Source organism: Prosopis cineraria, unplaced genomic scaffold, assembly GCF_029017545.1.
Source record: "Prosopis cineraria cultivar Desert tree isolate PC_DT_omini unplaced genomic scaffold, ASM2901754v1 PC394, whole genome shotgun sequence".
Classification (NCBI taxonomy): Eukaryota; Viridiplantae; Streptophyta; class Magnoliopsida; order Fabales; family Fabaceae; genus Prosopis; species Prosopis cineraria.
Genome location: NW_026555721.1, coordinates 1 through 21,205, shown reverse-complemented (window position 1 = coordinate 21,205; position 21,205 = coordinate 1). Strand labels below are relative to the sequence as shown.

Here is a 21,205-nt window from a genome sequence, read left to right as displayed (position 1 = left end):
GAAACATTGATCTGAAAACAGCCGGTTATGTATTAACAACAACACGCGCAAAGCTGATGCTAAGGAGTGTCGCCGCAAGCGCTTCACAATCGCCAACGATGTAGACAGTGACAAAACCAACATGAAAGGAATAAAATCTGAACATCAATGCTACGTAAATTTCAAACATCTCAATACCAATTACCATCACTTGGATATATGAATTGAGTTGAAATCCTCAAGGGGTAAAAAAAAAAAATCATCTTTTATCAATCAACAAAGCTAGAAATGGTGCTTGCGTCGGACTTGATCCTCAGACATTTACTTTTGAATCACCATGAATTGCAGAAGGTCCACTTGATCATCATCTACATTCCCGAAGATTCCCCAGCTTCTTGCACATCTTTCATACCGGAAGAATTCCCTGCTCCTTCATCATCTTTCTTTGCCAGCTTCTTCAGCTTGTCTGAACCAGCAGTTTCTTGATCTTCTTTCTTATTACCATAAGTAACAGCAGCTTCTCCAACACCTTTCATATCCAGAGGAGCACCGATTCCTTCATCCTCTTTTCTAATTATGCAAAACCCATGCTCATCTTCATCTTCTTTTCTAATTATACAAAACCCATGCTCATCTTCATCCTCTTCTCTAATTTCACAAAATTCTGAGGGCATTCTTAACGTGGCCTGGCTTTCTTTCTTAGGTCTGGGATGAGATTCATTATCTGGTTTTGTTCCAGTGGTCCTAGCTTCACGAATTCCTTGTTCTTGTACATGACGATTCTCTGGTAAATTCTCCAAACCTTTCCACAATGTAGGTATAACATCCCTCATCTTCTTCCAGTAACGAGGATTTATGTTCTTGATCATCGTTTCAACCCCCTGCATGTTGTACAGAACAGACCCAAGAACACCCTGAATCCTTATTCTTGCATCATTCACTAAACCCCTTTTCTCAGGCAAAACATCAAAGCTCATGATCCATTCCAAATCCATCACTGCCTGGTAGAAATGCGTGATCGCAGTATCATACGAGGCTTCCTTCCCGGCAGAAATCTTCGAAAACATGCTCTCTTTCAGCTTCATCTCTATCAGTGCATTTTCTGCCATCTCAATCAGATTCACAAACCTCTCAGCGACTCTACACTTCGTCATGGGCATGTTCTTTATACTCTCAATCCTGGATTTCAAGAGTCGAAGAAGTTCTTCGTTTGATGCCAAACAAAAGATGAACTGAACCATCAACTTGGAGACCAGCTTCGCGGTTCGAATTGTGCTGAGCCAAAGTTCATACACACGAGTCCATTCGAGCCCAAAATGCGCACGATAATCTTCTACTTGCAAATACTCCACCAGCGTCGTCTTCTTTGATTGGCTTATTTCAAGCTTGATTTGACTCATCAATGCCTTGGTGGTAGAGATAGTTTCGTCGAAGGCCCTTTTCTTCACGTGTGACCTATTGATTGGATCCACGACGTCTTCGTCTTCGTCTTCGCCGGCTGCGGCGCCGTCTGGGGTGGTGAGTTTTTTAACAGTGTGACATATGTTGTGTCCATATCCCGTTTTACGTCCCTCTGAAGACATGAGAGAGCGTCGTTGCTACTGGAAAACACAGAGAGCAAGGCGTCTTTGAATTCTTGGAGGAATCGGTCACTTCTTTGTCTCCATTGTTTCAGATCAGTCAACATGCTCTTGGAATCTTCATTTTCCCTCAGGAAAATGGCGTGTATTTCCATGTCCAACCCCTCCAGCTTCTTCTCAAGCTCTGAGATAGTCCTCATCGTTGCAGAGAGAGAGAGAGAGAGAGAGAGAGAGAGAGATTTCAGGGGCAAATTTTGTGGAAAGAGAGAGAAGGAGAATGTATAAAAATGCGCAGAAAGAGAGAGGCGAGAGGCGGCTTCTTCCGTTATTTTCAGTTGCGATGAATCATGAATCAGGTGCGCGCGTTCATGCTCATGGGTTCAACCCATGCTTCTTCAGCTAATTGAATAGTACAATGAAGATTTTTTTTTTTTAGGGGCTTAACTATTTATTTGGGTTACTTTTGAGGAGTATGACGATTGAAGATCAGAAATTAATGTAAAATAAATACTTTTAAATTGTAAAGTCCTGAAATATTTTTTAGGGGTTCTTATTTACTCATTACTTTTATTTTAATTTAATCTAACTTCCTTTTTATTTTAATTTAATCTCTCTTACCTTTTTATTTAAAATTATATCAAAATATATTAATGGAGACCGGAGAGTTTGTGTATTCCATTATTTCCATGAAGCCCATATTACTCTAGAGTGTTCACCATTTCTTAATGCAGCATTCTATATATTTATTGTGTGTGTATGCTCTTTTCATTTAAAAATATAATGTATTATTTGAGAAGTTAGATGTTATTTTTTATATTTTAAGATATAATTAATGTGTTTTTTTAAAGTGCTCATAATAAATACATCACTTTATATTATTTTAAAAGAAACCCTCTATTAAATAAAGGCAAATATAAAAAGATAGTGTTAATTTAAAAATAATTAATTAATTTATTAGAATATAATTCAATTAATAAATATTTTAACTATCTGTTAAGGATCATTTTGACACACGAAATTAAATAAATAGATAGATATTGAACAAAATAAAAGTTAAAATCTTGAGAAGCCAACCACTTCAAGGCCAATATATGATTTATACCAACTATACCTTTGAAATAAAATTTTAGGAAATATAGAAAATATAAAATCATATTAGAGCAATGAAGCTTCACTTCATCTCTTTGACAAAAATAAAGAATAAATAATAAAGAAATGTTAAAAAAATCTATATATATTATATGAGGTCCTTGATCTTCAAACAACCATCATTACTTTCTACCCTCTTCATGTACTCAAATTCAATAATTTACCGATGATTCCAAAAATTGCATCAGCTTTGGTTAACATATTCACGAAACTTAATATCAAGTTTTTTTTTAATTATTTTTTTTAAAGGAGGGCCAACGAATTCGTCACTATTACCCTCCAAGTGAGGGTAACTGCCGAGAATATAACTACCACCATTACAAAACTACCCGTAACTGCCACGTCCCACCACGTCTTCATTCACAAACACAAATTCGGACACTCCAACTATAACATCTCTTCGTGCATCTCTTGTCTGTAACTAGCTAGCCCATGTCCTTATATACACATGCACACGCACACTCTTGCCTCTCAAGTTTGAACCTCTACATTCTTCGCTTTCACATTACCAACATATATGGCTTCCCATGTGAGTTTTCTCTGTACTCTCACGGCCATCATCTTCTTGGCTTCCTCCATGAATGGTTCAGTCGAAGCTTCAACGCAATTCAAAGTTGGTGACGCCTTCGGCTGGCAACAACCTCCCCCTAACAACTCAGCATTTTACACCCAGTGGGCTTCGATGATCCGTTTTCATGTTTCAGATTCTCTGGGTGAGTTTCACTGTCCTTTATCTCCAAGCAAATATATATCATGAACTAAAACACATACACTCAATGCACAGTCTTCAGCAGAAACTATACTGAAACTGTACTGATACTTCTTCAAAAGTGGAACCTATGCATATGCATATGTTTTGTTTTGTTTCTTTCTTTCTTTTTTTTTTTTTTGGTGCCAAATATTTTTTGTTTTGTTTTGTTTGGTGCAGTTTTTGAGTACAAGAATGACTCAGTGGTGAGTGTGGACAAATGGGATTACTATCACTGTGACGCGAGTGATCCAATCACTATGTTCAACAATGGGAATAGCAGTATCAATCTGGACCAGCCTGGTTCCTTCTACTTCATTAGTGGGCTGTATGATCATTGCAGCAACGGCCAGAAACTGATGGTCCAAGTCATATCTCCCATGTCTGTTTCTGCTCCATCACCTTCTCATCGTCGTCATAACTCAGGGACTTCACTCTCATTGCACGTTCTCACCCCTTGTTTTAACTTCATGATGTTGATTGCTTTAGGCGTCTCTTCTGTCTAGGAATTATTAGTTTATGAACGAACTATAGTTTATTAACTAACTTCCCTTGTTTTAGATCATTTAATTATTATCGTTGTCTTGTGATTCTTGTGCTGCATTAATTTTAGACCATGGCGTTGATTTTTCTTTTCCCAGGCGTAATTTTACTTTCTGATATCAAGTATTTACTCAGCATATATAAATATGTGTTTGTCTATATGTATAGTGTCTATATGAATAGGTATATGTATATGTATCTCTTAGAGCATTCAGCTTTCAAAAATTCTGCTTCTAATGCCAGAATTTGATGGAGACATGGTTATATATAAACAAAGTTTAAATTTCTCATTCATGGTTATGTAAGTTACAGGAAATTAATATACTCAAGTAGACCAAATATTCCTATCATAAAAAAAGGACGGATAAAATAAAAATCTTTAGAGTTTCTTCTGTTTTCTCATCTGAGTTGGTCCCACAGTACTATAAGATTCCACGACGTTAGTTGATTACCAATTTCAACGTAGAATCATACGAAACTTCATGGATTAAAATCTGAGAAAGATGTTCAGCGCTTGGCCTTAAAAAAGAAGAAAGAAAGAAAGATGTTGAGGGAATAAAAATAACAGATTTTTGGGCGTCACATAGATTCAGTTATGATCTTGCTTGGCAATTAACAAGAAAGCGTATAAATTACTCCATATATCTAAAGAATCTAGATCCTCTATATTCATAATATACGTATATAATGCATTGAGAGATACATATTAAAAATACAAGTGCTAATATGATATGTGAATTAATCCATACATAGCACTCTTACCTAAATCTAGTTGTTAGTTTGATGTCTAAGCATGGATGTGTCGATCGCCAGAAATTATAGCTTTATTTTTTTTTCCTCTCTGACTTAGCCATTAAAGAATCCTTGACAGATTCGTCAAGACCTAGTGAGAGATTCTTTGTCAAACTGAGAAATATTAATTATATCACCTTCTAGTCATGTTTCCGTGACACGAGGAGGAACTAAATCAAAGTCTTCTGGGTTCTTATTCAATCTGTTGTACCATACCAGTTGGACAAAATGTTACAGAAACAAAGAAGACTTTTGAATCCAAACAACAAGCTGTACATGAACATAATTAATATTGCAAGACTTTTCTTTGAAAGAAAGCTTGATTTATAAAATAGAAGCATGGTTAAACTAATTACAGAGAAATCAAGAGAACTAATGTATCAGAATGAATGATAACCCTGGAAATAAGCACTCTCGACATCTGAGTTTTGACTTTCCTTTTCAGAGCCAGCATCTCCTTCCTCCACACCTTGGCTTCTTCTCTTCCTCCACTTTGATTTTCTGTAACAGTGCTCAATCAACATCATTGTCAAACCAATGAAGACCGTGCCTAGAGAGCCACCTCCTACTGCTATGAGCACCACAGATAGCCATTGAAGCCCAACTCCATGAGGCAAGATCACCCATGTGGCTGCCACATACCCAGTTGCAGTAAAAGCCACTGACACCCACATGGCCTTGTGAGCCACCACCAGCAACCTCATATGAGTCCTTCTTCTGAATGGAATCACACTCACGAGCACAATCACTATTGATAGAGATGTGAACAGTGCTATGTTGTTTGCGATTGCAAACACTTTAAAAGCTGTCAAGTTTCCCACCATTGACTTCCCTTTCATGGGTCCTTCTTGGTACACTCCACCAGGTGGATTGACACCAGCAGCGAAAGTCACAGTCGCTATTAAGATAGCTACTAATATGATTGTGTTTCTTGCATTTAACAACGCCTCTTTCTGCATCTCATGGCTCTCGGTCGCATTTTTCCTCTGTTTTCTGCTCTGATTTTTTTGTTTCCAAGCGATTTTTGGAGGGAAGTCATCACATTTATAAATTTGATTCTCAAATCTGTTCAGAGTTTGAGGGCGAGGGGATGTGTTTTTGCTGGCTTCTGGAGGGGTTACGGATTCGAAAGAGATCATTTCATAGCTGTGAAGCTCAAGCTCGTTTGATTTAGTATCATGGGTTCGGGACTGAGAAAGCCTGGAAGCTATGGGTGATAGAGAACTATTATTGGAAGTTCCTGGTGGTTCCAGTGAAGGAGATGGGAAGTGGTTGCTTCTTTTGGCGCCGGCTCTGATGAATATTGCTTGAAGCTGCCTGTTTTCTAAACTGTCCTTGGCCTGCTCCAGGATGTCAAGTGCTGTCAGTCCTTCCCTGTTCCGAGTATTGATATCCAGATTTGTCTTGTTGATCAAGAACTCAGCTATCTGTAAAACAGCATGAAGCTCTAAGAAAAAATCATACAAGCTTTCTCACTCTTACAAATACAATCCTTCTTTTATATATTAGTTTTATCAAGAAAACAGATTTTATGCTTATAGTTGTGATGAACTTGGATTAGGAGTGTTTGCTGCCTTATTCCTAGTGCCCGAAATTGCAACCCTTCTTTTCATCTAATGGTAAGAGAAATTTCAACTTACGAGCAAAATTAAAGGCTGCGATTTTGAGAAGGCAGCAGATACTCCAAATCCGATCAAACTTGGGTGAAGATTCTTGTAGTATTTTCATTAAGAAATATCTTCTGGAGTTGTAATCAACTTTGATCAAAGTTACTACTATTATACAATATTGGCATATCAGCAACACACTATTGCCAGACCAGGCTCATGCCATTTTTGAAGATTTTGACAAAAGTTTACCACAATTATAAGAATTAGTACCTGAACACATGCATAAATCTATACCAAAAATCATGCTTTCCCTAATTTATCTAACCAAATCTGCTAGCTTACCGCATGGCGCCCAGCAGTAACAGCAAGATGCAAGACAGTATTCCCATATCGATCCTGACAGTGAAGAAGGTTGGTGCCATTAGAGACCTGAGCCAAGAAGACCAGAGCATTGTAGTGCCCATATCTCACAGCCAGATGGAAGATGGTCTCTTCTTCTGCGGTGAGATAGTGAAACGACGCCGCATTGCACGACACAAAGTCTTGCAGGACAGAGACCCTACCATTCATGGCTGCCAGGTGAAGTGGGGTATAGCCATTGTTGTTGTACTGAAGAGCCACGTTCTGGTCTCTCCTCAGAAGCATCCACACCATCTCTTTGTGACCTCTGTAACAAGCATGGTGCAGTGGCCAGTTCCCTTCATCGTCTACCACCTCAACAAGATAAGGCCACTTGTTTGTCAGCTCTCTCACCACATCTGCATCATAGTAAAAAGTTATGTGACGGTCTCAGAAACGAAGCAGAAGATATAATTCCGAGAGATATAAACCTACCAGTGTGTCCTCTTGAAGCAGCGATGTGAACACATGTTGCATCAAAACTGGGTTCCTTTGGGTCCACAGTATCATCGGGAAGATTCAGAAGAAGATTCACCATGTCGAGGTGGCCGTAGCTGCAAGCTTCATAAAAGGCACTTTTACCGCTAGAGTTGAGTTTCATTACACCTTTGGCATTCACCCCAAGAAGCAGCCTTAAAACCTGCACGTTCCCTTTTTGGCAAGCCTCGTGAAATGGAGTGTCCTGGTTCTTGTTCTCTGCATCCACCATTTCTGGGCACAACCTCACAATTTCTGATACTGCTTCTACGTTCCCATGCCGACAAGCAACGTGTAAGGCTGTGCTCAAGGATTCGTCTGTTCTCTGATGCAGGATTGCCTCGTTCTCCTGAATCAGCCTCAAGAATGTGGGAGGGTCGTTCTTCTTGATTGCATCTAACAGCTTCTGATCCATCATATTTAATTTCTTGTATATATATACTTAGATAACGAAGTTAAGTTGGGTTTGTTCCTCTTCTTCTATCCCGTTTTATAAGTGAGCCGGCATTACTGTTCTGGCAGAAATGAAGAGAATTTGCTGAAAACTTTCAGGGGAAGATTCCCAGTGGATGATATTTGAAACAAAATTCTACGGAAACTGACGGTGATAGATGTTATTTCAGCATCGTTAATGTTACAAGAAGGTTCCGTAGAGAATAATTTGGGTGAACACGCACGAGTGAACGTTGATGGCATGAAATTGTAGTGTTGTTTCGGGGATGTAATGATGGAAAGCTGTCCTTGTGTTAAAAGTCAGCGTGACATGGGCTTGCGTAAGTGCTGGCTACGTTCGAAGACTTCGAATATTGTCAACGGAGACTACAAATCAATTAATAAATTAAGAAGACTATATAATGAACTAATAATCACTAATCAGAAGTGTCAATGTTTAGCCCTAAAATAATCTCTGCTTAAGCACGTTTCGTTCAAGTCACTCAGTTCTTTATTCTTCTCAGAATTAACTCTTTCGGGAGAAAATTAAAATGATAAATAACAAGGTAATCATGCAACAGAGAAAACTCTTTGACATTTCTTAAGAAAAATTTAGGTTCAGAAATTGATTGAAGTTTCACGCGTAGAAACACTGTGCAAAGTCAAGTCTGAAAAAAAATTTCCCCTTTTAAATGGTTAGCCTTCCTCTATTTTTTAAAAAAATGATTCATGTAATTTCTCTTTCATATTTTTTCAGACAACCGTGTTTGAAACTGACAAAAATGTAAGTGTCCAACAAGGCCCAAAGTAGTTAATGAGCCCAATCAATCTTTTGGGCTAACCTGTTTAAACTTCCATTATGAGTGTATTCTTTTTAATAATACAAAATTTGTTTTTATGAACATCAAGAATTAAATGAATATATATTGCTCAATTCACAAACAAAAAATAAAATTAATGAAAAATACAAATAAAAAGAGAGAAAATGATCTGTGTTTCGTCCATACTTGTGTGATAAATAGACGAAAAGAAGTATATACAAGATCGAAATCACTTTTTAAAAGCAAAGAAATATTAGCAAAGTGACATTACAATAAGCAATGGCAAAAACACGAGAACCCACCACTATATAAAAAGGGAATGAAACTGTGCTTTTAGATGAACCTGAATTCCATGTGATATGGAAGATGAAGTGACTCAAGAGATTTAATCTAAAGAAAATATTTTATTTTCTGACTCATAATCACACGCACTTCTTTTTCAATTAATAATACAATTGCACTTCCATATGATTGATACGACTCATACCTTATCAAGTAACCACTCATCATCTCCTTTACTTTCAAATTTATAAATCATTGGGAATTTAATTCCTTATACAATTGGTCAATTTTTAAAAGTTGGCAAGTTCTTTGAAATAATTCAACTCAAGAGCTAGAGATGTCTTTTTAATTTATGTTTAATCTAATCACCCTGATTATCATTTTTAAAACAAAAGTTCTGGAGACTCGTTTGATAATTTTGTGAGATAGTATTTACATTGAACCGAAAAAAAAAAAGCAAAACAAAAGGTGATAAAACAATGTTTGAATATCTACAGAGAAAGGTGTACTCACATTTAACATTTCACTGAATTTTGAACATGACTATTTTTAATAGAAGGACATCTATGTGCAATAAAAAAAAGCTAAAAATCATGTCTTTATTTTAAAAGAAAGTAAAAAATTTTGAGACATCATTTTTGAAGCATAGCAATATATTAAACATTAAAAAAATCATTTTCTTATCAAAATATTAAACAAGGGTTTACAACTATGATGTAATAGTGCACTAACAAGCATTAGTTATAATTAGAGCTGGGAATTTGGGCGGGTCGGGCCCGGCCCGAATAGGCCCGGCCCGAATAAGCCCGAACCCGAACAAGCTCGCTTCCTCGAAAAGCCCGAATAGCCAAGCCCGGCCTGAATTCCTTCGAGCTTCGGGCGGCCCGAATACCCGAATTTAATTTTTAAAATTATTTTTAATTATTTTTTTTACTTTGAAATTAATTATTTTATTTTATAAAAAATATAAAATATATTTTTTTAATACTTAAATGATGTCTAGGGCTCAAATATATGGTATTTTAGTATAAAATGATTTAAAACTTAAAGAATTAATTAATATTTATTATATTATATATATTTTTTAAAAATATAATTTTTTTATTCGGGTATTCGGGCCAAGCTCGAACCCGATCGGGCTTGGCCCGAATTTTTTCGGGCCCGAACATAAAAAAATACTTTTTTTCCTAAGCCCGGCCCTAAAATTTTTCGGGCCAATTCGGGCTAGCCCATCGGGCTTGGCCCGAATTACCGGCTCTAGTTATAATGGAAGGAGTTATGAATGCTTAAATATGAGGTCATAAGTACATGTGTGAATACGAGAAAAAATATTTTTAAGAGATATACTTTTAATTGTACTTGACAATTTTTTTTGGCCATGAAAAGAAAACAGCCATATTTAAAAAGAACAAAGAGTCAAAAACAACAACAAAAAAAGCACAAAAGAAAAAAGGTCCAAAAATGAAAACGGCAAAAACTAAGTCTTTAATGTCCTAGCATAATTACATGCTAGGATACATGCCGCATGGGAAAAAGGTATTGAAACCCACTAATTAGAGCACTAGAGGCTGCACAAGCGATTCAGTGGATAGCAACAATAGTATGTTTTGGGATCCATTTGAAGCTGCAATAGCTCATCGATAGTCCAAAATTAACGAAAGGCTCCCCCAGTGTCAAACTATTCCATTCAAAACAATTGAGCATCAAATTCATCATCATGAAGGTAGGAGGTACCAATCGGAAATCCTCTGATCCAATGATGCTTGTGGAATGCTCGTTCATCAAAAGAAGCCTAGGCACCGCTGCCAGTTTATCCTGATTTTAATTGGGCCCAACAATATGCAAATAGTGATAGTCAAATAGTCATGTATATTACTCCCTCTATTAAAAAATATAAGATATTTTTTGAGAAGTTAAATGTTAAAAAATATAAGGTATTTTTATTTTTAATCTTTTGAGATATAATCACTGCTTTTTTTTCAAAAGTGCTCCTATTAATAATGATTTTATATTTATTATAGGGTGTTTAATAGGAGTAAATATGAAAAAATAAGGTTAATTAAAAAATAGGTAACTACTTTATTAAAAAATAAGATTCAATTAAAAATATTTTATATTTTTAAATGGAAGGAATAAAAAAAAATTATATCGTACTAGTACTTGAAATAGACATACTCATGTAAGATTTCAGATATGCCATTCCAATTCCATAATCGATATATGCATTTGCGAACAGGCATTCATCATACCATTTGGTACGTGTCAGTGTCATAAAATTTTGAGTAAAATACAATGGTTTTTTCTCGTATTTTCAAAAGTTGCAAATTGTTAACACCTTTAATGATATCCTATTAAAGATTGTAAAATACTTACTTTTTTATTGGTGTTTATGTTAAAAATTTTAAAATTATTATCTTACTCTTGTAATCTAATTGTCTACTCTTTCTTCTAATTTTAGGAACTTTAAATAGTTATGTTGATATTTAAATAAATAATTTAAAATTTTGTGTTAAAATTAATAAAAATAAAAATAAAAAAAATATTGAATTAAAGATTTGAGTTCTAATATTTTCCTCACCTTATTCTGATATCATATTAAATTAAAACTTGTCACTTACATCAAAACAACTTAACCTATTTTTGAAGAACTTACCACATATTTATATAGTTATGATCTGTCCTCTATCACTTGATTATTTGACTATCACACATCTAATAAACAGTAACATACTTACGATTGATATATATATTTTTTGTTCCAATATAATAAAAATGTTGGATGAAGAAAAAAATTTAAAAAAAACAAAGAAATTAAAAAAATGGAAATAGACCAAGTGCATGACAGCCAAAGTGGTACAGTGACAATACAATCATTTGAAGAAATCAATACACCGATTCCTTTATAGATCATATAATCTCTACATGATATCTGCCTTCTCGACCACAAATCCACAATAAAGTCTTGTCCTGCAATTTTAAAATGTAATATAAAGTGATCATGTCTTATGCAAGTTTTTCATAATAAATTATTCAATATATATCAGATTCAAAATAAAGTTAACTTCATCTATGTTTAGGAAAATAAACAGATGGCAAATTGTTGGAAAGAGGAAAAAAGTGGAGGCATTTATCTGATGTCGAAAGCTTAAAGTCATCCACTCATTATTGTTCTTAATTACTTGTTTCTTAACCTACTTTATTTAACGCGTTAATTTTTTCACCTAGTATCCCCCAACCAACTATAAAAGTTCCTAATTAATTAAACATAATTTTGTAACTAATACCTTTCATTAAGAGTAATTTTGAAATTTTATAAAAAATAATTTTAATTAGTTGCTTTAATTTATGTAAAGTTGTTAATATGTGCTGCTTATTAAGAGGACAGAAGTGAATAATAATATATTTATCTCGTAAATTTATACTGCCGAATGTCCATTTTTATAATAATTGACGAATGTCCATTAACCATTAACAATCCAAGTTAATTATATTGAGCTTAAAATTTTGCAGCTTACATTTGTTAACAAATAACAATAATTTAGTATTAAACACTATCAATTAAGGGATTGAGAGTAGTTGGTTTTTTTTTATTTTTTGAATAAAAACACAAACAAAACCGTGCAAGGATTGTAAGAGTCAAAATATATTAGAATTCAAAATGATCCTACATCTCATAGGTGATTCGTTGTAGATAGAGAAGTCATAGTTTTTATGGAAAATTTTTTGTGTGAGCAAGTCAACATATTTATTTGCCTTTCTAAAAAGAATAGTTGGGTTCAAGATGAAGTTACTTTTTTAATTTGTTTCTTTATATATATATATATATATATGTAATAGACTTGTGTATTCAACTTAATATATTTAATATATTTTTGTCTAATGAAATCAAAACATGTTAACTTTAATATAGTAATAACAACAGCAGCAGCAGCAATAGCAGCAAGAATTTGTTATTGAATAAATAATTTATAAAAGATATAAATATCTTGATTTAATTAAAAACAAGTACATTAACTATATAAGGTTTTTACATATAGTATATACATGTATGACACTATTATCAAATAGCACCAAAATTAATAAAAATTAGATTTTACAGTAAAGTGCAGCCTAGGTTATTTCTCTAAGAGCCTATGGAGTAACTATTTGAATTATGATTATAAAAAGGTAAATAATAAGAGAATTTTTTTTAATGATGCAATTAATTTTAAAAAAATTAAATTTAAATTAAATAAATAAAGAAAATTTAACTGAAAAAAATTATTAAGAACAAGCAGTGCAATCAATCACAACCCAATAACCTAAACTTAATTTTCCTTATCTATAAAATAAATTAATTTTATTTAATGTTATTATTCTGGTTTTATTATATATTTTTTAAATTATCATTCAAGAATTAAGTAACAAATTAAATTATAGATTAATTAAAATCTCTCTTAACTCACAATTTAATAATTGTTTTATGTTAGCCACACTAAAAACAAAGTACGAATAATTACCCAAGTCAAGCTAATTTATTTTTATATTACTATATCAATCGATTATAGCAAATAAAACCTGATAAAATTTATAATTCAAAAATTATGTAATAAAATTACTTTAATTAATAATAATAATTAAATTATAAAATTTAAATAGAGAGAAAAAAAACAAATTAAAATAAAATATTTTTTAAATATTTAAAACTTTAATTAAATTTTAAAATTATAATTTGTGATCGGTTACATAAAAATCAATTTTTCTTGGGACTTGAAATCACAACTAGTAAAAATGAAATCAGAGCCGCGTACGTCTGCCTTCTTGTTTCTTTCCTCCATTTTCCAGTCGTGCGTCCCCTACTCCGTTCTTTTTATATAAAAATTTGTGCGCCTCTCACAAAAGTAAAACCTAATAATTTAATAAAATAATTAAACTATTTTAAATAATTTTAAATGAAAACTATACTAAAAAACTTAAAAGAAATTTAGATAAAATATTTAAAATTTAATTTTTGATTTGATCTGTAAGCATGTTCATATTTTTCTTATCCAAAATAATTTTTATTAATATCTTTTAAATTAAATCTAAAAAATCTGCACAAATAAAATAAAATTAAATAGTAACTATGTAAAAATATCAAAAATATTATTTATATTTTAAAACTCAAAATTTAGTTAGTTTAAATTCAAAAGTTGAAGATTGGCTAATAAAATTAAATAATATCTAATTAAACTCAATTAGTATCAAATAAATATTTAAAAATTAAATTAAAAAGATAAAAATATATAAAAGTATCATTTAGCAATGTACAAATAAAAATTGAAGAATTTATTCAAAAGATGCTCCCTCATGTCCTTTTTATATATAAGGCCTTATGAACTACTCTTTTATTTCAAAATATAAGCAGCTTTTAATAATAATATGCATACCAACAAAAATTTTTTTCTAATAAAAAATACATTATTTTTTCTTTCTACCTTTAATAACTATTTATAATGAATAAGAAAAAAGTCATAAATTCAAAATAAATACAAGAATTCAAATTAATAATATAATGGGTAAAATGAAAATTTCTACAAATATCAAGCTGATTATATTTTTGATAAAAATTATCCAGGACAAATTGACTAATATTTTGGACGGGAATAAGTACTTTCCTATAATTAATGAAATTAGTTAAAAAAAAAATAACAACTTTTGAATCTTACCCTTTAATAGGTAGGTATGGCCCATTACTCATTAGGGAGAGAGGATGGAAAATCCATTATAAAGAGACAAGAAGCGTTTTGGAAGATTAGTTAATGTTTAATTAAAATTTGTAAAGGATCTTGTATTAAGGATTAATAATTAAAACCTTATAAATAGGATTCTAGGAAATATGATTTTTTTAATTATTTAAAAATTAATTCCTTTCAACTGTCGGCAGCGCAGCAAGTTTCTTAGTTTAGATGTAACACACATTCTAAGTGACCCAATTTTGCTTGCTTCACTTTCGGAGGGACTAGGGAATTAATCATTCAACCTTTCTTTGGTTTTGGCGCATATATGATAGTATTGCCACCTAAGGCAAGACTTTTTCCTTTTTAAATTTCAACCATAATTAAGCACTGAAGCATAATCAAGCAAGACTTTATAGGGTTCTGTCTATAAATATCTTTAAATTCTTCACACATGCATATATAGGCTGGCGTTGCAAAGTCATGCAAGTACTATCAAGCGCATTATATGTGAAACATAAACTATATCTTCAATGAACTTGGTCTTCAACAAACAAATCTATTGAATTGAATTGAATTGACATTTCTTTAATTCGAAATCTCATAGTCTTCATTTACTAAGAGACGTGATCCATCTAACAAGCATGCAACAATTTCTTATGCTGTGCTTGGAACGGCAGGGATTTAGCTTCTATTTTAATATATAAGATTTTTTATTATAATTTTTTTATAATTTCAAATTCCTTTCATGCCTTAATTATTTAAAATTTTAGCCACTATTGTTGGAATATTTTTCAAAATAAAAAGATATTCTTCTTGAAAAGTCATTTTTTTAAAAGCCATGTTCTTATAAATTAAGCAATCATGCCTTTATAAATTAAGGAATTTTATGAGGGGCACAATTACAATTACTTAGGTCAAGTCTCTTTAAATTCTAAAGACACATTTGGAGGGTTATAAAACTAGAAAGTAAGTGTCACTTGGTAAAAAGAATTGTATTTCAAAAACCATCTACATATTAAAATTAAATGATGTTACTTTTTTAAAAAAATTATAAATAACCTAGTTAATATTAATTATTAAATTATATCGTTCATAAACTCACATAAAGTTGTTTATGAACCAACAAGGGTTAACACTTTTAAGGGGTGTTTGGCTGGAGGGGAGGGAAGGAAAGAGGAGAGATTTTGTTCCCCTCCTCTTGTTTGGCTTGAAAAATTAGAGGGGAGAAAATTTTTTTAAAATCTCGCTTCCAAATTGGGAGGAATGGAAGGGAGAGGTAAAATTTTTAATAACTTGACCAATATTCCCTTCATGATAAGTTTAAAAAATACAAATATATTTTTTCAGTATCTCAACACTAATAAAATGAGGGTAAAATTATTCATCTATAATTATTTTTTCTCCTCTTTCCTTCTAAACCAAATAAGGTAACATTAAATTCCTTCCCTCCATTAAAATTCCTCCCTTTGAGCCAAACGCACCTTTAAGTAAAGAGTTTCATCACTTCAAAGCATTACTTCTTTATCTATAGATATCCCTTGCCATTATTTATTGTGATCATATATCTAAAGACATCCATCTATTGAACCTTATTGCCTTGTCTTTAAGTACACTAAAGATAAAATCAAATTATCACTTTGTAAAAATTATTGTTGTTTTGACTTGAATCTCGGATGTACAATCCATACTTGAGAGTTTTCATTATATCCTGAAAGAAATTCACTATATCAACCCTATTTGCACCCTAGAAATTGGAATACATGGAAGTGAATTAAGTCTAAAGGAAAGTATTGGTCACGTCTGGAATACATTGTGCAAAACATAACTTCCTTCTTTATCTCTACTCTTTTTATTTTTCAAAAAGATATTCCAACCAACAGGTGTCTATCACTCTCTCTTCTTTGCTCATCTCTTTTGTTCTTGTCTCTCACCAATTGAAGAATATAGGTAAACTCATCACTTTCAATCTTTCATTTTTGATTTAAATCTCAACTTATTGCTCCTTTTTTTTTGAATTTTTTAAACTATTAAGGCAAATGATTTTAAAAATATGTATTTTAAATGTAAGATTTAAATACAGATTCATCAATCCAAATTCTACTTAAAGATTTTCACTATGAATTGTGGTGGCTTATTTTAGGAGGAAGATGATATCCATACATAAAATAAAATATTAATTATTCTCTCTCTCTCTCTCTCTCTCTCTCTATTTTATAAAAATTTTAAGAGGCCCAAACTCTAGCCTATATAGTGATGTCATTTTGACAAACTATGTCCCTTCTTTGTTGCTAGCAAGCATTAATTAAGAAGGAATGTTGGCTTCTTATGCATTCTAGACTTTTCTTGCAAAGAGAAATTCCAACAATTTAAGTTTTTTGGTGGATCATTAATCAAATGATTTCTTCTCATGAATATAATCAATTAAAATTAATGACTTAATATTAATACTTTATAATGTTATAATTCAATATGCATACATGATTGAACATTACAACGTCTTAATGAAAATTAATTTATTATGTTGAACAAACAATATTTAAATGGAAACACTCTCAAATTTCACACAAACAATTTAAGTATATGAAAGTCTTGTCCCTTTCAGGGACATCCAATAAAATTGAAACAACACCGTGAAGAATTGAAGATTAGCATGGCCCATGTATAAGGATGACACGCATAAATCGAGAAATATATAAAAGTCACATGAAAATAACAAGATTACTTTGAAGTCTCATATGTTTTACTAAAATTATCCATTTATTATATTGAAGTTGTTAATTATTTCTTGTTGTAAGTAGAGTTATTCAGTTGACAGCCTAGCAGCAATAATTAACGACTATCAAATTGTAATCCAGAGCTTCAGTTACATAATATTGGGCTTCAAAGTAATTTTGTGATTTTATGTCACCCTTTTAATATTTAAATTTCTTGTATGGGATCTGAGAATTATTTCTCATCTAAATGGTTGTGCGGATTTTAAAAAAAGTGTGAAATATAATTTGAAAACAAAAATATAATGGAAATACAAGAAGACATTATATTAATTAGTATTACACGGGTCTGTTTTTTCTTACAATATCATTATCATCTTCATCATCTCTTCTTCTTCCTCTCACTCCCCTCCTCCTTCTCCCATTTCTCTCTCACTCTTCCAGCACTATTCAATTATTGAAGAAAGCTAATTGGCTGATTTTAATGGAGGAGAAAGATATATAATAAATTAGGCAAAAACCAACAAGAAGCGGCATTGATTTTGGGAGTTGTACTTCTCTTATGTTTTATGTGTATTAAACGTTCATGTTACTATGCTCCCAAAAAGGCTGACCCCATTCATGCATTACAACACACTTGGACCTATTTAATGTCAGATGCTTCTATTCAACTCTGCCACACATTTCTACTTCCTCATGTCCACTTATTCTAGCGCTCATTTTCATGTTTATCTTTTATATTGAACTACTATATATTCAACACCTATATGATTATTACATGCTATCGTGAGTACGATAAAAGAGTGTGTATTTGTTGAAACAAATTAAATTAAACTCAAATGAAATTGGACATGTTGAATTAAGGGTTAAGGATTATTTTTATTCCTAAACTTACATAAAAAAATCACAAATGCTTTTAAACTTAGTTATGGGGCAATCCTATCTCTTAACTTTAAAAATTTATTCTCATCACTTTACTATTTTTTCATCATTAGTTGATCGTTAGTTGACTTTACATTATATTTTTAATATTTTTTATTATAAAATATTTGAGTTGAGGAGCGAAAAAGACCCCTAACCTGATAAAAAATATTAAAAAATAGTGGGACCATGATGATTAACAGACGTTAAGTATTTTTAACATTAAAACAATGACGAAGGAAATTTTTAAAGTTGATGAATTAAATTGACCCATAGTTGAGTTTAGGGTAGTTGTGACTTTTTATATACAGTTTAGGGATGAAAATGACCATTAACTCTTAAATTAATGAACAATCATATCACAGAAATTAAGGAAGAAAGTGTAGGAAGCAAACAAAGAGTTTGTTTAATTTCCACAAAATAAGAGAGGAAACCAATGATTAAGAGCTACTTAGTTCAACTAATCAAAAATTGAAATTTTTTTGGAGTCTCAACTTTGATTAAAAAAAATTGCAACTGTTAAAAAAAATGAAATATTCTTTTCAATAGTTTTTTCGTGAAAAAATGCGGAAAAAAATTTACTTTTAAACAATTTTCCATATTTTCCTCACATTTTTTACAAAAGAAATCCATGTTTTATTATTAATCTTGCAAAAACAACAAGAGGTGGGTTGTGAATCAGTCCCAGTTAACCTGTACCTGTTTTGGTCATGTCGATGCAAGTTAATCCTGCCTCAAAAAGATGTGGAATGGGACACGGTGAAATCAGAACAATTTAAATCTTGTGTATGTGTATGTATATTTTTTTTAAATTTAATTTTAGAATTAACAACCATTAACTTTTTATGTTTTTATTTTCAAATTCACTCTCTTTCTTTCAGTGTTTTTTAATAATTATAATTTCATCAATATCAATGGTTTCTTTTGCAGGGGAACTAGAAATTATTGCAATATTTATGAGTAGGGTCTGATATATATATATATATATAAAAGAGGCTCATTATTGAGTGAGATAACATGTGTCCAAATAGAATGATTCAAAACGTGACGAAAACAAAGCCATGTTACAAGGCTTTATTGGATCACTCAATATTAACTGGAGATTCTCTCTTGACTCTTCTCGATCTCAATTATATATGATGGATAATGAAAAACAGCTCTGCATCTCATTTCATGGTTGAATATTATGAGGACCATTGTTGATATCATCGATATATAAGTAATAAATCAATTTCAAGTTTTAAGACTCATTATTAGCACGACGAACGTGATGAAATTCCACATTGTTAAGCTCTTTGTGTAATAGGACATTTCGATATCATTATCATCATAAAATTTCAAGTAATTTTAATCTAATTTTCAATAGTGTGTAAACGATGGGATACTGTGTCTGTGTAGTTATATGTAAGTGCTGGTTTTGAATAATTGAGATTAATTTGGAGGAGAAAGTTTTATAGTTTACATGTTCAAAACTATAATATGGAAACGATTTTATAAATCTTTTCTTCAAATATGTATCATTTTGTAGTTTTTACTTCCCTTCAAATAGTTAGAAGATATTATTTAGAGTTTTTTGTTTAAAAATTATAAGTTTTAATAAATTATAGCAAATGATGGATGTGTGGTTACAGGTTAAAAAAAAAAAGACGCGATCTGAAATGATTATATTATATACCAAAAAAAAACAATTGGTATGATATTTATTGAGGAGAAGATAGTACATTTAGTTATTTGGACATGCTTTCAAATAAGGCTCCTAAAGGTATTATATATTGAGGAGGGTGGACAAATTGTTGATATAAATATAGAGGGAGACCAAAAATGACACCTAACAAAATTACCAAATAGTACCTTATGGAAATGGTGTAAATGAGCAGCTAGTTATTTGTTACGCGAACAACTTCAAGGAAAAAACCCATATTAAAAGATTAGTCTATTGGCTCTCTTCGATATTTTTGACAACTCTACTCTATGATGTATTACTGGATCTCCTATAACTCGATCACTTATAAGTTATATAGCCCAGACTTGTCATGATAGATAGCCCTTAATGTGACCTTCTAGCGGAAGTTCTAATATTACGAAGCATAATTTTAAAAGAAAAGCTTATTCCAAAATTCAACAAAAACACTAATATTACGAGCACAAGTTTAGTAAAAAGCCTATTCTAAAAAATCAGTGTTTGTAAAAAATAATCAAGTATGGTGTTGTGAAACGTGCCAGAGATGTGTGATCTTAAAAAGATAGAAAAACTTGATTTCTAATCAAATGCGGGGAATCCAGGCTCCCTTACTACAGTTCACCTGGGTGTGAGATGCGAAATGAAGAAGAAAATTAATGTAGATGTAGAAAACAAATATACATTAATTAAAGAAAGAAGTGGCGGGTTATGTCGACCGTATAACAGAAAGATAAAGACTAAGCTATATGATAAAAGGAAAAAAATAAATTTAGTAGTAGGCAGGAGGCATGGAGTTTGAGAATTATTGATGCTGATCTTGTTGTTGAGAGAGGGCTTTTTTATTTATAGATAATCCTGGTTTGGTGCTCAAGCCCATGATTGTTAGTTTCCTTGAATTTAGGAAGTACTTCTTCTATCATGGCCACTTATCATGGGTGGAGTGCGAATGGTCTTGACTTAGTGACTAAGGTTATATATATTTTTTTAATTTTTTTAAAGCCAATTACATTGAGTTAAGCCTGGGTCTCCAAATTCATAATTTGAGTGCAAACAAAGCATATTGAATGAGAGAGATTTTGATAACACTATGGTAATAAAATTGTTTGTGCCGCACAACAAATGTAATTAATCTCACTTAACAGGATAAAGCTTATAATTACAGTGTTAAGGACGAGAAAATATACTCCCTCTCATTCAAATAATAAGCAAACTTTAAACTATAATCCCATAACAATGAAGTTTAATTATATCTAAAATTTCCTTTTTATCATTAGCCCCCTTAAGAATGATGAATTAAGTTAGAAAGTATTTAAGTCAATATTTTTTTTAATGATAGAATGTCACGTAAGAAAGTCAAAATATGATATAAAGTTGGCCAATA

General features: G+C 31.8%; 2 protein-coding genes and 1 pseudogene across 2 annotated transcripts; 2 read left to right on the top strand and 1 right to left on the bottom strand.

Annotated features, from left to right (window-relative positions):
- Positions 1-3,209: 3,209 nt before the first annotated feature.
- On the top strand, positions 3,210-3,962 carry LOC129296907 (mavicyanin-like). Its single transcript, XM_054935305.1, has 2 exons — positions 3,210-3,421; positions 3,637-3,962. Exons 1-2 carry the CDS (start codon positions 3,226-3,228, stop codon positions 3,960-3,962), a joined length of 522 nt encoding a protein of 173 aa, XP_054791280.1. The 5' UTR covers positions 3,210-3,225.
- Positions 3,963-5,066: 1,104 nt separating this feature from the next.
- Positions 5,067-7,692, bottom strand: LOC129296908 (ankyrin repeat-containing protein At5g02620-like). The gene is made up of 3 exons (XM_054935306.1): positions 7,236-7,692; positions 6,744-7,159; positions 5,067-6,218 (listed from the first exon to the last, which is right to left on the bottom strand). Exons 1-3 carry the CDS (start codon positions 7,690-7,692, stop codon positions 5,172-5,174), a joined length of 1,920 nt encoding a protein of 639 aa, XP_054791281.1. The 3' UTR covers positions 5,067-5,171.
- A 9,410-nt stretch (positions 7,693-17,102) lies between these two features.
- LOC129296909 (U6 spliceosomal RNA) lies at positions 17,103-17,214 on the top strand (annotated as a pseudogene).
- The last annotated feature ends 3,991 nt before the right edge of the window (positions 17,215-21,205 follow it).